This window comes from Argentina silus, assembly GCF_951799395.1.
Source record: "Argentina silus genome assembly, chromosome: 16".
NCBI classification, from domain to species: Eukaryota; Metazoa; Chordata; class Actinopteri; order Argentiniformes; family Argentinidae; genus Argentina; species Argentina silus.
This window is the reverse complement of record NC_139670.1, coordinates 4,069,249-4,086,141: the sequence shown is the minus strand read 5'-3', so window position 1 is coordinate 4,086,141 and position 16,893 is coordinate 4,069,249. Positions and strand designations below refer to the sequence as shown.

Sequence of the window (16,893 nt, the reverse complement as noted above, 5' to 3'; positions counted from 1 at the left end):
CTGTTCCTCTCTTCACTCCTCCCTCTCTCTCACCCCCCTCGCTCGCTGTGTAAACCTCAGCTCCGTCCCCTGCCGACCTTGGGCTCTAGTAAGGATGGCACGAAACTTGGCTGCCTTTCTCTCAAAATGTCTCCCCCCCCCCCCTCTCTCTCTCTCCCCCCCCCCTCTCTCTTCCACCCCTCCTCTCTCCCAATCTCCAATTACTCATAGTCAGTAGGTACATCCTCTGGGTGAGGTATACATGCTGTCTTCCTTGTCTCTGAATGAAGACATTACCACACACAGACCAAACAAAGGGACTAAGTGCCAGGGAAGACTCCCAGTGATAATCTCTAGGTGCATGCTCCATATTGTTCCCGACACAACAATGACTTGGCTCCACAGGGAAAGGGACACAGAACCTTTCACTGCGTCCCAATTCTCTACCCTTTCACGTGTGCACTCCCATCACACAGACTCCAAAACCAACAGTATATCAGGGTCTTTTACACAAGTCATATGCTTTTACAGGACAGTACAACCATGTAGGGGAGATCACAAGAGACCCCCTTCCGAGAGAAGGGTAGGTAATTGGGACAAGGTCACCGGGAGCATTAGCAGACCATTGTAGTGTCTGTTTACAGCATGTACTTCTTCAGTGCCCAGGCTGCAAGCATCCTTCACAACAGCACGCTAGCCTCTAATTAAACAGCCATCACAATGCTGTTCAGAGCGCCATGAGGGAATCCCTAGTGTCAGCCTCCGCCTCAACAGTCTATCGCCACATAATTGGACCCCCTCTTTCCGTCCGAATGGGCCGTCCAGCACAATGGGCCACTGTCTGTCGGCACAAACCATCTCAAAATGGTGGTGTAAAGAGGGGAGGGGAGGGGAGGGGAGGGGGTTGGAATTCCAAATGTTATCAAAGTATGAACAAGCCTTCAGAAATATGTGTGTTGTTGCCTTGTTCTTGAACTCCTTTCCTCCAGGACAAGAATTAACAAGGTTAACAACTTTGATAACAATCCTAGGTAAACGCAGCCGATACAGTATAGTATGTTTAACCTCATCTAAGCTTTTTTGACTGTAAATTACTGGTTTTTTGTAGAAGTCTTAAAATCAGTTTGGGGAAGCGTTTGGGATTTTAGGCTAGATTACGTTCACTGTTTCTGTGTCACTGGTCTTCCAGGGCTGTTCCTTCTGGGCTGTTCCTGCTGCTATCATAACAATCGTGCTACTGTTCCTCCGGTGGCAGCTGAACAGCCGACTGGAACCAGTGTGGTGTCATGAATTACGATACGTTTAACCGACACATGCAACGCTGTCGCCCGTCCGGCAACTGAAGACCAACAGACGCGCTATTGGGTAAACACGCTCAAAGGGACGTCACGTGATTGGCGACGTGCCCTGCGCTCGACTACTGCGCTAAAATATAAAATTGACGTCTGCCAAGCGGCCTGATTCAGCTGCTAGAAATCTAGTATCAACAAGCAGAGAGCGTTTCACCGTCCCACTCACAGCCTGGCCCTCTAGCACCACCTAGTGGTGTATTCCACAAGGTGACAGAGCAGACTAGTCCCAGCCACAGTGCCACTGCAGTGCTGTCACACTTCGTTACAGAAACATTCAACAGTATGGCTCACTTTCTCTCCCTTGGGTAAAATATCATTTCTGAACATCAAATACTTCACTCTGAATCTCTAGATTGGGGAACTGCGGTGAGTTGGGCAACTGGTGAAGGTGAGTCCTGCCGCAGCAACAGCCATCTGCCTCACTACCAGTCACTTGCTCCAGCACACACACGCACACACACACACACACGCACACACGCACACACGCACACACACGCACACACACGCACACACACGCACACACACGCACACACACACACTCACACACGACCGCATGCACACACACACACACACACACGCACACACGCACACACACGCACACGCACGCACGCACGCACGCACACACGCACGCACGCACGCACGCGCACACACACACACACACACACACGGCCGCATGCACACACACACACACACACACCCACCCACCCATCCACACACACACCCACACACACACCCACACACACACACACACACACACACCGCATGCCGTCATGGAAGCCAGGAGTTAGTGAACGACCTTCACTAACGGCTCTCTCTGCTCCAGAATCTCACTGCAGCGCAGCGCAGCGCAGCACAGTCCCAGCAGACAGGAGCAGACAGGAGCAGACTGGGTGAATTAATGTCAGGAATCTGATGGTGGTTCAATACTGGGGGCTGACATTAATCAAGGCCACTCTCAATGTATCATGTTGTCCTCCAACACTATAAATAGGCACATCTGGGATCTTCCATTTGTTTTGAATCACAACATTCATCTGTACTGAATGTGTGTCGGCCACGACACCTGTGAACAGCGGAATCTTTCAGGTCCGACTGTGACCTCATAAAGTAACAATAACGGCGATGTGTTTGGTTTGGTTTCACACAATGTTACGATGTTACAATGTTACAAGTAAAACAGAGACATGACTGACCTTGGGAAGGAGATGGAGGGGTTGCTGTACCAACTGCTCCCCAGAAGACGGGGCCCGCCTCCCCCTCCCACTCCTCGCGACGGCGTATCGTCCGACCCGCTACTCAGCCTCTCGCTGGAGGGGGCGCGCGTGGCGTCCGAATCCCCGGTCACGGTCATCATCGAGTCAGACGGGCTGGGACTGGGCCGCTCACAGTGGGCCAGCGGGGCGAAGCTGAGCTGAACGATCTGGCAGGCGCTCTGGCAGATCTGTCCCTGGATCTCAGGGGTCAACGTGGGGAGGTCAAAGGTCAGGACGGTCTGCGTGCTGGAGGTCAGCAGCTCCTCGCTGTCCAGGCTGCTGTAGGACGTCCCCTTGGCGCGGTGGGACTCCATGATGCTCTCAAAATGGCGGCTGAAGGTGTCCTCCGCGGTCCGCCGGGGCCCCGATACCAGGAGGGGCGACTTCAGGGCGGAGTGGTTGTCGTAGTAACTGTCCAACGGCCTAGGAAGAGAGAGAAGAAGGAGGGAGAGAAAGAGGAGAGGAGGGGGTTGTTAGAGCTGGTGAGAGCACAGTCTGGAGGAAAGGTTTTAACCCGGCGTGAACTCACTCCAACAACGTACTTCCACTATTATTGTGGTGACTGTGGCTCCCTGTACTCCTGCTGTACTGAACCATTCTAGAAAGCTGTGTTTGCAAAACAGAAATATGTCACCAAACTGGTTTGAGATCTGTTGATAAAAAAGGGGGTTGGTTGCAGGATTACAACATGGGAGTTTGCATTATCACAATAACAGACTGTGGAGAGATCAACTCCAGACCTGTTGAACTGTTGAATACTGTTTGTGTGTTTCTATGTATCTGCGTTAGGTGTGTGTGCATACAGTATATGTTTGTGTGCGAGTGTATGTAGCATATCTCAGTGTGTGTGTGTGTGTGTGTGTGTGTGTGTGTGTGTGATCATCTCACCTCTTCAGCAGCTGGCTGAACACCTCCTGCTGGACCCGTCCTGAGTACAGCCTCTTCCTACTGTCTCCCTGCATCCTCACACTGGCCCAGCTCACCACCTCCTCTTCCTCCTCCTCCTCCTCCTCCTCTTCCTCGTCTACCTCCTCCAGCACCTCTTCCTCCCCTCCTCTACCCTCCTCCTCTTCCTCCCCGTCCGTCCTCTCGTAGGGGATGCCCCCCAGCGGGCTGCTGCCCGTGCCCGAGGTGCCCACCACGCTGCGGTTACTGCCGAACGCCGAGTCGGCGTCCTCCTGCTCGGCCAATAGCACCTCGTCTATGTCCGTCTCCCGGTAACAGCGCAGGGGGACGGCGTCCAGGTCCGTCTCCGAGTACTTGATGGTCCTCCGGATGATGCCCGTCTTGGGCGACTCCCCCTCGGCCGCCGGGGGAGGAGTCACCAGTTCCACTTCCACGTGCTGGACCTCATGATTGGCCGAGAGGAGGGGTAAGGTGTTTGGGGGCGTGGGGGTGGGGGATTCACTGGAGTTGCCACTAGGGGGAGCTGTGGAGGCTTCGAGGGTGTCTGCAGTGGTAGAGAAGAATATTCATGTAGGTTTGAGCCATAATGGGCACACTTTAGTAACAACATTTCATGTAAATACACAATTTGAAGTTGCTTTGTAGTAATGAAATTGAGCTGTGTTTGCCATTATACAAGAGTGTAAATACAACACAACTGCTAGATAACTATGGACTGTAACAACACGTTAATATGTAACAAACATTTTTTTTCCTAAAATTCAAGCATGTAATGAATGATGAAGGGTTGAACACTGAATGATTCATGTGAATAGCATATCTAGAGTGTGGATCCCCAGAGGGGTGAAGACTGTGTGGAGTGACAGCTCTCACTTTTCTCCCCCCTGCCGGCACTCTCCTCAGCTGGCGTCCCAAATAAGAACTCCCACTTGGCACGAGCGATCCTCTGGGAGTGGAGGGACGGTCCCGGTACTGCCGAGCCACTGTCCGTCTGGAGGACACACACAAGGACATGCACATGCACACGCACACACGCACACACACACATTAAGGAAATTCACATGCACGCACATGGCACGTACAGACACAGACACAGACACAGACACAGACACAGATACAGACACACACACACACACTATTTTTAGTAGTGTTATCAATATAGTTATCAATATACACTACGGCTGATCATGCATAGAGGAACATTATGGGCTTTTAAGAATATTAAAGACATTGACATCTGTTGCCTTTTATTCACACATAGTATAGTTTCTGTTCCTCCTACTCTCATTCCCCCTCCACCCCCACAGTGTCCCGGTCCAGTGCTGCCCACCTGTATCCCTGAGGTGGCGACCCCCGTCTCGTTGCTCTGGTGGCTGGACTGGCTGGACTCTGGGGACACACAGTCCCTCTCCCCCAGGCTCCCCGTCACCCCACTGGAGCTCCGTGAGGACGACCCCCCCATCGCCCCGTTCTGCTCCCCCTCCAGAGGCTCCTCCACCCTGAGCAGGCCTGGCTGCTGCCCTGCCTCCCCATAGCCCTCCTCCCCATCTCCATCCCCCTCTGCCTCCCCATCTTCATCACAGCCCTCGTCATCGTCCGGAGAGTCCAGCACCACAGGGCCCAGTAGGAGCACCTCCCTCCTCCTCTGCTCAGCTCGTTTTTGGAGTGCAGAAGAGCTGAGAGCCGGGCTGGGGCTGGGGCTGGGGCTCAGAGCCAGGTGTACATGCCTGGGTCCAGGGCCGGAGCCTGGGCTAGGGCCGGGGCTGCTGCCCTCCTCCAGGGGGAGGCCCCACTGCTGCCTGGAGGTCCAGCTAACCGGGGCCTCTTCAACACTCTGGCCGATGTAGAGCCTTCGGGCCAGCTCTGAACTCTCCCCCCGGTCGTAACAGTTCAGGTCCGGACCCCCCCTCCGCTCAGGCCTGGGGGCCCAGCAGTACTGGGGGGGCTGGCGCCGGTGCAGGGTGGGGCTGTGTGTGTTCCTGAGCTCGGCTCGGAGCAAGCGGGGGTCCCTCATTGGAGAGTTGGTTTCTGTTGGGGGAACTGAGGGGCGGAAGAAGCGGGACGGGAGGGCGGGGGATCCTATCCCTGCTGCGTCTGATTGGACGGGGATTTGGTTCTGAGGCCGCCCTCCTCCGTTCGGAGTCCCGTGATTGGTTGGCGAGTGTGTCTCCTGTGTGCTTGGTTGAGGCTGGTGGTAGCCAGTGTTGTTGGTGTTCGATGCTGGTGTGTGTGGGCCGTTTAAAGGGATGTTCATCTTAACTGTCTGTTGTGCATTTGAGTTCTGGTTTCCTCCAGACGTGTACCCAGCGTTGGAGCTCTCTAGCTCCCCTAAAGCGTTCGTCAACGAGGACCTCCTTACCTCTGTGAAAATAGAGGAGACTTTGGTAGCCTCCTCTGCTAGCCTGCGGGCCACCTCTGGACTGTTGGCCGGGGAGGAGGGTTTGCTACCACTTAGCTGGTTCATTCCCTCCGCTAGTTTATTGCCTGGCTGGAGTATCGCCCCTGCGGCCCCTGAGGGGACACTGTTACTGGGCCTGTGTACATGTCTCTGGGTGGCTGGACTCCTTGGTGTGGCTCTGTCCTGACCCAGCCAGTGAAGTGGGCTCTGGGGTCCAGACCCAGGCCCAGGCCCGACACAGGACCTGGGCCTAGAGTTAGGAGACATGCCCAGAGCAGATTGCCGAGCATGGGAGGAGAGCTGGTCAGTGGCCGGGCTCCTGGGTAGGCCACACATGGCCCGGTTCCGGTCCACATCCACCACGTGATTATTGGACAGAGTGCAGGAGTTCTGTCGCTGGACAGGAGACCCAGCCCAGGACTGGCACCGGGGCTGCTGGTTGTAATGGGAGCCCGGGCTGTACTCAGCTCCGTGTTGGGCTAACTTACGCCTCAGCTGGGGGGAACCGAACTCCTCCAGGGCCCTCTGGGTGGCAGCCCTGCCGATGGGGTCCAGGGTGGGGTGTCGGAGGCTGGGGGAGCCACCCGGCTGCTGCTGGTGGTGGTGGCCTCCCGGGGGTCGGAACAGCTTAGGGCTGGAGCTACAGGAGGAGTCAGGGCTGCAGAACCAGTCGCTCAGTCTCTTATGGAGGTGGGAGGGGGTGGATCTCTCGTCTCTAGACCCCTTCTGACAGAGCGTGCTCCTGGGACTCTCCACGGTCTTGACGTTGGCCTTTTCTATGTAACTGAACGTGACCACGGAGCGCTTGCCGTTGTTCACCACCTCCTCGCAACACCGCGGTCCGTTGGAGGGGGTGTGGGGGGCGGTGGTCCTCCCAGAGGAGAGTGCGGGGGACTGGGCAGGAGAGACGCCGTCGTGGGGTAAACTCTGCTTCTTAGAGAGGATTGGAGATTGCATACAGTTGCCTTGGTGGAGCTGAAAACTCACGTTGTGCCTGTTGGGAGACTGAGTGTGAGTGTAGTTATGGGCCAGGTGATGGGGGTGGGGGTGGGGGTGAGCTGGGTCTGAGCAAGGGGGGACTGGAGATGTGTTGGTGGCGGTCTGGCAGGCTGCGAGCTGGGACAGGAGCTCAGCTGGCCCATCCAGCACGGGGGCCGAGGCACAACCGGACCCCCCCTCCCCTCCTGAGCCCCCCTTCCCATCCTGCTCCAGGGCTGACCTCACCTCCACATACAGATGAAGGACTTTACCAGACTGGGACATGACTTCACCTCAGAACATCACGAGGATGTTAGAGAGAGAGAGAGAGAGAGAGAGAGAGAGAGAGAGAGTGCTGTCCTCTTTTCCCTTTCTTCTTCCTTGTTTTGGTTGTTGTTGATGTTGTTGATGTGTTGGTGTCAGTCAGTGTATTTATAGGAGTTCAGCCTCTTCTCCCTCCCTACCCAGAAAGGCAGAGGGTATAGCAAACACACTGGAAGAGCAGAGGACAAACAGGCCATGGAGCGTCCTCAACAGCTTTCTAGTCAGCATACCTGTGAGAGAGGCAGAGAGGGAGAGAGAGAGGCAGAGAGGGAGAGAGGCAGAGAGGGAGAGAGGGAGAGAGAGAGGGAGAGAGAGAGGGAGAGAGAGGGAGAGAATCACAGTTATCTTCAATGATAAGAGTGAATGATACCGGAGCACTTTTCAGCCGCTCTAAGTACAGTATATGTGAGCAGTGAGCAGGTGAGGTAGTGAGTGAATGAGAGAGAGAGTGAGAGAGGGAGTGAGTGAGTGGGTGAGTGAGAGAGAGAGGGAGTGAGAGAGGGAGTGAGAGAGTGAGGGAGAGAGGGAGTGAGTGAGTGAGTGAGTGAGTGAGTGAGTGAGTGAGTGAGTGAGTGGGTGAGTGAGAGAGAGAGGGAGTGAGAGAGAGAGTGAGAGAGGGAGTGAGAGAGTGAGGGAGTGAGTGGGTGAGTGAGAGAGAGAGGGAGTGAGAGAGAGAGTGAGAGAGAGAGGGAGTGAGTGAGGGAGTGAGGGAGAGAGGGAGTGAGGGAGAGAGGGAGTGAGGGAGGGAGGGAGGGAGGGAGTGAGCAACACAGTGTCAGTAGTACCAAGGTGTAGTAATCAGCTTCAGGTCTCAGATAACCCACAAAGCTAATCCATAATCCCTATTTCCTGCTCACTACACTTCGTAGGCATACACACACACACACACACACACACACACACACACATGTGCACACTCTGTCTGACACACATTGTCCATTCTCATGTTACAATGAAAATAAACAACACAGCACTTTGTTGATCACGGCAGCCTTCGGCTTTCAATGAATACCTTTCCAATTAGCCTGCCCAGACAACAACAGCTCAGAGAAAGAGGTAATTGTCTTAATTACTGTAAAAGCAAAGGAAAGCAGCTTTCACTGATGAGTAAAAGCCACTGACTCACATCACCCATCTGTCTCTATGGGATTAACTCTCTGGGCGTACAGTAGGAAGGTTTAACTCATTTACTGCAGAGGGTGAATGAGGTCGCCCAAATTGTCAACATTCTAGAGTGCCAAGGGTGGCTTTATTCAACAAAAATGCAGCCAGTCAAAGTACTGTCGCTAGGTAAACACTACATATATATGCCATTTAGCTGACGCTTTTATCCAAAGCGACTTAAATTGCAGTGAGTGCATAAATTGTTCAGTATATATGGTCCCAGCAGAAATTGAACCCACAACCTAAGCGTTGTTAGCACCAAATGAGCCACAGAGGACCACATAAAACACTTGGCACTCTAGGTGGTGAGTGTTCCAGAATTCTTTGGCAGTTGGTGAGTTAACTCCCAGGGTGTGCAGTAGGTAGGTTTAACTGCATGGGTGTACTGTAAAACACCGTTCCCTGTGTGAATGAAAGTCACACATCCTCCTGATTGGCTACTACTGACCTGTCTGACACACCCAGGGTTTTGGGGGGTCATCATCACAACAACAACAACAACTGCTACAACAACAACAACAACAACAACAACTTCTACTGTAGCTCAGCCAGCAACAAACTGCTCTTCATGCTACTAGTCTACACTCTAAATTCTTTGTAAGAATACATCGTAAAGATTCTGTATAGCAAATGTATTAAAAAAGACTTCTTCACTTCACTAATTTCATCTTTTCTGTAGAATGAATACATGGGTAAGACTATGGAAATACTGCATATGCATATTCTTTGTTTTGTAGGCCTACGTATATTGAGTGATACTGCAATGTTTCTATTATATCATTTAGTGACATTGAGAAACATTGATCTGAGCCTGGTGGAAGAGGAAGCAGGAAGCAGGAAGCTCTTCCTTACTTCCTCCTCTGACACTTGACACAACACAAGAGCTGAAACGCTGTCATTCACACACTGAATCAAACAAGAACCAAAACACTGAATCACTGAATCAAACAAGCTAGGCACAGAATTCACTCTGACAAGAAGCTACAAAGACATTCAGTTTAGAAGGCATAGGTTGAATATAGCCATACTGCAGGAAGTGAAGAGTTTTTCTTCTCAAGGATCCTTTTGACATTGACGCAGGCAGTAAGGAAACCAATGACTCTGTGTGAGATTTGTCGATATGCATCCTGATAGGATATATCTCTATTCAAATACATAGTTGCCGCATATTCAAATCTGTCAGCAACTCTTCCATTTCCCTCAGCTACTATCTGTCAGAAATCAAATATTCTCTCACAAGTCAAACACGGGCTCCCCGAAATATCTTCCTCTCTCTCTCTCTCTGTTCAAACCTGTCATTCCACAGAACACTCAGAATCACAAAAGTGCCAAAACATCGCCTGATTTGCGGTAAATGCTTGGCGACAACAAACTCAGGAAAAAAAATGCATGCTGTCAAAACACAAACATTTTGTCTCACATTCTACTTGATGACACTTCGGGATATTGAAGCTTTGCTCTGGCCAGAGACTGTTTGAAATTTCCCAAGAAGCAAGAACACCACAGACGACCTGGTGGGACTGAAAGAAAGAAGGAGGACAAAGAATGAGGCTGCAGTGGAGAAGAGTGACAGTTTGAAGTTGGGCCTGGCCTTATGGTAACAGAGGGGGGGGAGGAGTCTCAAATACCAGCTGACACTATAAAGGAAACGCATGTGAGATTTGGAACGCGGCCATACACAAGGCTTGCCCCCCCGAGACTGACCCTCTCACCCTGACACACACCCACACACACCCACTCACACAGAGACAGAGACAGAGACAGAGACAGAGACAGAGACAGACACACACACACACACACACACACACACAGCCTCTCTGATCCCCCACCACCACGACACACCTCAACATTTGACACCCTTCTTCAATATAACAAGTGAAGACTCACATGTGACTGTAACATCCAAATAGGGCCTTCAGGCCATTGTTCGCGGCCCCATGGAGCCTCATTGTCTGAACGGTGTCGAGAGGAAGATGACTCTCCTTAAGCGAGCAGCATCATAGATGTGACAAGTTCCTGCCAGGGCTGATTTAAGCCAGCCAGCGTCTGATAACAGAGACTATCTATCATGTTTGTATCCACCCAGAGACATGAGCTGAAAGCTTGGGTGAACTGGGGTGCATTGATTTAGGAAAGAGCTGATGAGCCTGAACCTCATTCATGTGCAGTTATCCATCACTAGGTCTGTCTAGCCGTCTGAGGGACTAGTGTGAAACAGAGAAGCGGAGAGAAAGACAATGAGGAAACAGACAGGCATGTGAGGGAGGGAGGGAGAAAGAGAAAGAGAGGATGAGAAAACAAACAGGCGTGTGAGGGAGGGAGGGAGAAAGAGAGAAAGAGAGGATGAGAAAACAAACAGGCGTGTGAGGGAGACGGCCTCCTCCTCCTTTATTATCCCCTTCCTCCTCCTCCTCCTCCTCATCCTCATCTGCCTCCTCCTCTTCCTCATCTGCCTCCTCTTCTACCTCTTCTTCCTCCTCTTCCTTCTACCTCTTCTTCCTCCTCCTCTTCTACCTCTTCCTCCTCGTCATCCTCCTCCTCTTCTACCTCTTCCTCCTCCTCTTCCTCATCCTCTTCTACCTCTTCCTCCTCTTCCTCCTCCTCGTCTTCCTCCTCGTCTTCCTCCTCCTCCTCCTATTCTATCCTTAGTCCTACAGCTTATACGTGCTGCAGCGCCTCCCTTGAATGTCCGTCCTGCTGAGAGCTGGCCAAGTTGGCACGTGTGGCGTGATATGGGCGCTCTCCAGTAACCCACTCATCTGTCGAGCCAACAGCCACAACAGACAGATATCATTACCACTCACCACCTGCCATGCGGCTCCTGATTGGACGTCTGGGCTACAAGGAAAGTCGGTGTGTTTACTTGAATTTCCATCACATCCACAGTATAATAGGACGGCTAATTAAATTACGCCACATCCACATTGAGTTTCAAGGAAAGCAGTGTTTACCTGAATTTCCGACACATGCATCAAACAGGAAGGAAACCGCATATAATCTTAAAGGAAGGCTATTACACCATGGTAAAGATACAAAAGTCCAAAACTCTGATTGTTACTGGAGAGATACAGAAAATGAATGATGTCTTTGTGCTCTATGGAGGATTTCTCTGTGACAACACAGACCATAACACCATGATAAAATTGACTGCATTTCAAAAACTCAGAATATTGTTTGAGTGTTCTGACTGACTGGCTCATGTCCTTGTAATGTTCTACTGAAATGGATTTCTCCTCCATTTCCACATGACAACATAGTAAGCCTCTCCTGGAATGTTTGTCTTGCTAGAGAAGGAAGGACAGACCCAGAGGACAATGACACACCAGGTGAATATGACACCTCCACTAATCAACCTGCATTGGCCTCATGCCCAGTGTGTGTGTGTGTGTGTGTGTGTGTGTGTGTGTGTGTGTGCGTGTGTGTGTGCGTATGTGTGTGTGTGTGTGCGTGTATGTGTGCGTGTGTGTGTGTGTGCTTGCGTGTTTGTATGCATGCGCGTACGTGTGTGTGTGTGTTTATGAGTCAAATCACACAGATAATTAAGCCCCAGTCTGTGTGCACAGCTAATATTAGCCCCTTGGATACGGTGGCAGTGGGCATACTAATATTAGCTCCTTCAGGCTGGGTTTCTGGCTGTCTTAGACAGGAGGCTACGCTTTCAGAGGCAGTGCCTGACAGGTCTTTACAATGTGTTGTGACGGTTTAAAGCCAAGAAACAGAAGGGATTTAAGCATTGTAGCGGCTTCATGTGTGACAATGCCTGGCTATGCTACATCCAGAGCAGATATTACACTCCCCTCCAGCTCTCATTGATCAGACGCTTACGGATTCACACAGACAGTATCACAGACACGATTCAGCATACTCCACAACTGACACAAAGTAGCAAGGGCTTGCTGCCATACACCAAAATATACCAGAAACTCGATGCACCCCTATCTTTCTAAGCTAAGAGTCATGACTGGGGAGGTACATTGCTCCCTAACAAGAGTGGCGAGTGGAGTGTAATATGAGAATCGTGGTAGATGCCCTTAACAACATTTATAAATATAACTTGGATACAACGATACAAGGTTATCTCACTCTCTCTCTCCTCCTCGACTTTCTTCCGAGAGACAGCCAGACAAAAAGTGAGGCTCTATGACTCATACAGTGCTACAAAGAGGGAGCGTGCGTCTGTGTGTGTGTGTGTGTGTGTGTGCGTGTGTGTGTGTGTGTGTGTGTGCATCTGTGTGTGTGTGTGTGTGTGTGCGTGTGTGTGTGTGCGTGCGTGTTGAAAGTGACGTGGAGAAATAGAGAGAGAAGAAAGAGAGACAGACAGAATACAGATAGACAACAGACAGACAACAGATAGACAACAGACAGACAGACAGACAACAGACAGACAGCAGACAGAGTGAAAGGGAGCAGAGTGGTGTGCCACCCTACTGAGTTTAAAATGAGAAGGGCAGCGTTCCCCTATCGATTCAAAGACCATCACCACTATTGACAGAAAGGTTTGATTTCTGGTTTCCACGGTGGCGATGGAGGAGGAGGAGGAGATCAGTCCCCTCAGTTTGAGTCTCAACGCAAACTTGAATCCACTTCACAAATACATTCAAAATGTCCTCCATTGTTATTCGTCTCCTTGTAGCCCACCACTCCGACCTCCTCACGCATGATAACAACAACTCAGTCCTCAGAGACACACTGAGATGTGACCGACGCCTGGGGGGAGAACAAGCCTGCTGCTTCCGTTGTGTTGAATAGAGCTGAAACAGTAGCGGCTTTCCAAGACGGCGGAGGAGGATAACAATCCTCCAGGTCAAATGTATTTTCACACCGTGTATGAAAGGAAATAAAACAGCGCTTTGTTTTACATCACTTTTTCCAGGAAGTGACTACAGCATGTGAGTATCTCTCAGTAAGAGTGGATGCCTGACACAGTGAGCACATGTGCAGTGAATGACCCTGATAAAGGCAAGGAAACTACGTACGTCTGGACACTATCTGTTCACTCTGAGCCCAAGACTTCAGAAACATCACTGAGACAACAGTAAGCTGCCTGACTTTTGACACAGAAACGAAAACAGTCCTACACACGAGTAACAACCAGTCTCACAATAACAACCAGTTTCACAATAATATACCATGTTATAGAATTGTACTGACACAGACACATTCATTTCAGTAGTATATATTACCACACTGGACAAAACACACATAAATCAAACAAAGCAGAAGTGTTTCATTCATGCACAGTTAATCTGCTCGTCAATGATACTCTCTGTATCTCACACCAGGTCTCCTGTAAAGGCCATACTGAACATGTTGAACACTACTGTATACGAAGCTCATGAATTGATACCAATACCGGTCACACAGGTAATAACTGTTAACCAGTTTGAAAGTGCTTGCACTGACATGCCCCCCAAGGACTGACAAACGAGCTAATGTACAGTAGGCCCCACACACACACACACACACACACACACACACACACACACCCCCACAGGACATGCAGCTCCACTTTCCCATTCTCTGAATAATAGGATTTATCCAATCCTCCCTATGAATCATACTGTACACAACATTAGATGCATATACTCTGTCAGAGCTTTATGTTACCTTTAGTAAACCCTCATCTTGATCAACCACGCACAGAGCAGCAGCACCATAGGCAGAGACAGTAGCTGCAGCAACACACACACACACACACACACACAGAGCCGAATCTCCTCTCCTCTCCTCTCCTCCCTTTGCTTCCCTCCTTCTCTATCACTCTCTACTGTGTCTCACACTCACCTCTCTCCTCTCCTCGTCCTCTCAGCTGGCTCATCCATACTGGATTCACACCTCCCACATGACTTGGCTCCGTCTTCTCCCTCCTTCCTTCCTTCTTTCCTTCCTTCCTTCCTTTGTTTCTTCCTGCCCTCCTTTCTCCGTCCCTCACCACCCCTGTAGCAGAGAGATGAGTGGACTTGTCCAACTACTACACCAAACTACAGCCTGCCTTACTCACTGCCTTACTGCCCAGCCTCTCCTGCAGGCTACACTGCTCCAGACTCCGCCCCCCCTGTAGTGCTGTTCTAAAGTCCAACCCCCTCAGCTGCAATGCTGTTCCAAACCACACCTCCTGGCTGCACCACCAACCAATCAGCACACTCGTACCGTACTCAGCCCTCCCATTCCCCCTCTCTCTCTCACAGTGGGGAGTAGCTTGCGGTGGTCCGGCAGAGAGACCGGTAGTAGAAGCAGAGTTTAAGGGTTGTTAGCGTTGAGGGCACTGGAACAGGTGGGAGGCTCTGCATGTGGGAGAAAGTCCAGGAGGGGGGGGGCTGATGGGAGAGGAGCTGAAGGAAGACGAGGAGAAGTACTATGTCGACAGCGACACCTCCTCTCGGTCTGAAGGTCAAACTTGCCTAAACATGCACCTAGTACAGGGAAGGATGTACCTTATAAAGGAATAAACTACGAAGTAAAAGGTTTCCCCCAGGGTGTCAAATATACTGTGTGGGTAAAAACTATCCTTGAGTTAATAATAGCCATAATGGATTATGCAGTACTTTACCACGTATGAACATGGCTTCAATAATTCAGGGTAGTTTAACATCCAGTTCCTTTTACTTGAGAAGGTGAAGTAAGAATAGGATGGTTATGAAACGTACTTGGCAAATGGGCAAAGCCCCTGCGGACCACCAGACAAAATGTTGCATAAACCACCAGATTATGTAACGGTACAGTACACATACAGTATAGAAATGCAGTATTTAAAAGAAAACGAGAGACAGTTGTAAGACACAGGACTGTGGAGTGATTATAAGACTTTTCGTGTTGTATCAGGAGAGACAGTTGAGAAGTCCTGCTGTTAAGTCTAAAAGCATTCTTAAGATACTCCAATCATCGCAGAAAGAATGAGAAAGCCTACTTTTGAGCGCTTTTAAATATTAAAAGAGGATCCCTGGAAGCTTTAAATACAATTTCCAGTCATTTGGTGTAAATAACGACATCTGATAGTCATTTAACGTCTCACCATTGTACCCTTTAGCGGCCATTTTGTGTCATACGCCACGATAACGTCAAAGGCAAGCCCACTGGTCCTTTTAATGGACACCCCCTCTCTGAACGATCCCTCTACAAACCAGCCACATCTCAGATCTTCATAACAGCGGGGAACAGTGAACATTCCCTCCAATTACTTCACCGCTCTAACAGACTGTTACTGCAACAGCCTGTTCCACTGGCCTGAGTTCAGGCTGGGAGCCAGAGTGTGGGACAAAGTTACGAGACTGGGAGAGTGGGGGAGGGGGGGGGGAGAGAGAGAGAAAGAGAGTGTGTGTGTGTGTGTGAGAGAGAGAGAGAGAGAGAGAGAGAGAGAGAGAGTGTGTGTGTGTGTGTGTGTGTGTGTGTGTGTGTGTGAGAGAGAGCAGCCAGACAAATTAAATGTCTGGTCAGAGACAGATGGACAGACATCAGGGGTGAAGGGTGATCTACAGACAGACAGACAGACAGATAAACACAAAGGACGGGCCAGGCTGTCTGGCAGGGTTGGGCTCAATTCACTCAACTTCATAAGTTCACTAATACAAGATGTGACTTCAAATTCAATTTGTATATTGACGACAGTTGATTGTTTTCCATGATAAGGGTTTTTCAATATCAAATGAATTTCTATTCATGTCTTGTATTGAGTCAATAAAATCTTTGAACAGACCCCAAGCCTTCTGGTCTGCCTGCCTGCTTGCCTGCCTATCTGTCTGTCTGCCTGCCTGCCTGCCTGCCTGTCTGTCTGTCTGCCTGTCTGCCTGTCTGCCTGTCTGACTGACTGCCTACCTGCCTGTCTGTCGTTCCATCTGTCTGTCTGTCTTTCCATCTGTCTGTCTGTCTTTCTGTCTGTCTGTCTGCCTGCTGAATACAATTCCTGAGAATTTACAAGCAGGCATAACAATGGCTGTACAACCCATAACTTTCTCCTCCTCGAATGGCCTTCGACCATTTAAAAACATGCCCTTCTGTCAGCACAGTAGCGACCCTGCAAAACAAACTGTTTATGAGCAAGACGTGACTTTGCCAGCCAGGAGAGGAGAGGAGAGCTTTTGCCTGCAGCTGAATGTAAACTATTACTGCTCACAACAGGAGAGAGAGTGCTGCAGGGCACCTGACTTCTTCTATCCAATGACCTCCAACGGAACCTTCCAGCCTCCTGCTCATTTATCCAATGTACCCTGCCTGTCCCGACTCCACATGTGGCTTATACTCCTGTGCCACAGCAGCAACATACATACATATCCAAACTGGGAGCATAACAGTTGGTTGTGCAGAATATCTGTTGGACAGGGAGAATATTTGGGCTGCAAATATAGCTCAATATCATCTAATCCTTGCCACTAAGAAGACAGGAAATGGAGCCCACTAACTTACAACTAAGCCGCTTACTATTTACTCTATAATAGCTTGTAGGATTGGAAAACTTTTCCTGCTCCCTTGCCGTCCCTCTGTATGATTCATGGTACTCTGAATGGCGGATGAATATATGAATATACCTCCAGGATTCTCGTCT

At 50.4% G+C, this 16,893-nt stretch overlaps 1 protein-coding gene across 1 annotated transcript in view; it reads right to left on the bottom strand.

Annotated features, from left to right (window-relative positions):
* The window catches only part of LOC310817161 (uncharacterized protein), a gene marked incomplete at both ends in the record, with an annotated part of 16,924 nt that extends 9,773 nt beyond the window's left edge, over window positions 1-7,151 (bottom strand). Inside the window, 4 exons of the mRNA XM_083687599.1 lie at window positions 2,525-3,007; window positions 3,473-4,034; window positions 4,364-4,481; window positions 4,821-7,151. Coding sequence (XP_083543725.1) covers window positions 2,525-3,007; window positions 3,473-4,034; window positions 4,364-4,481; window positions 4,821-7,151 — 3,494 coding nt within the window. The remainder of the gene's footprint in view (window positions 1-2,524; window positions 3,008-3,472; window positions 4,035-4,363; window positions 4,482-4,820) is intronic.
* Between the last annotated feature and the right edge of the window lie 9,742 nt (window positions 7,152-16,893).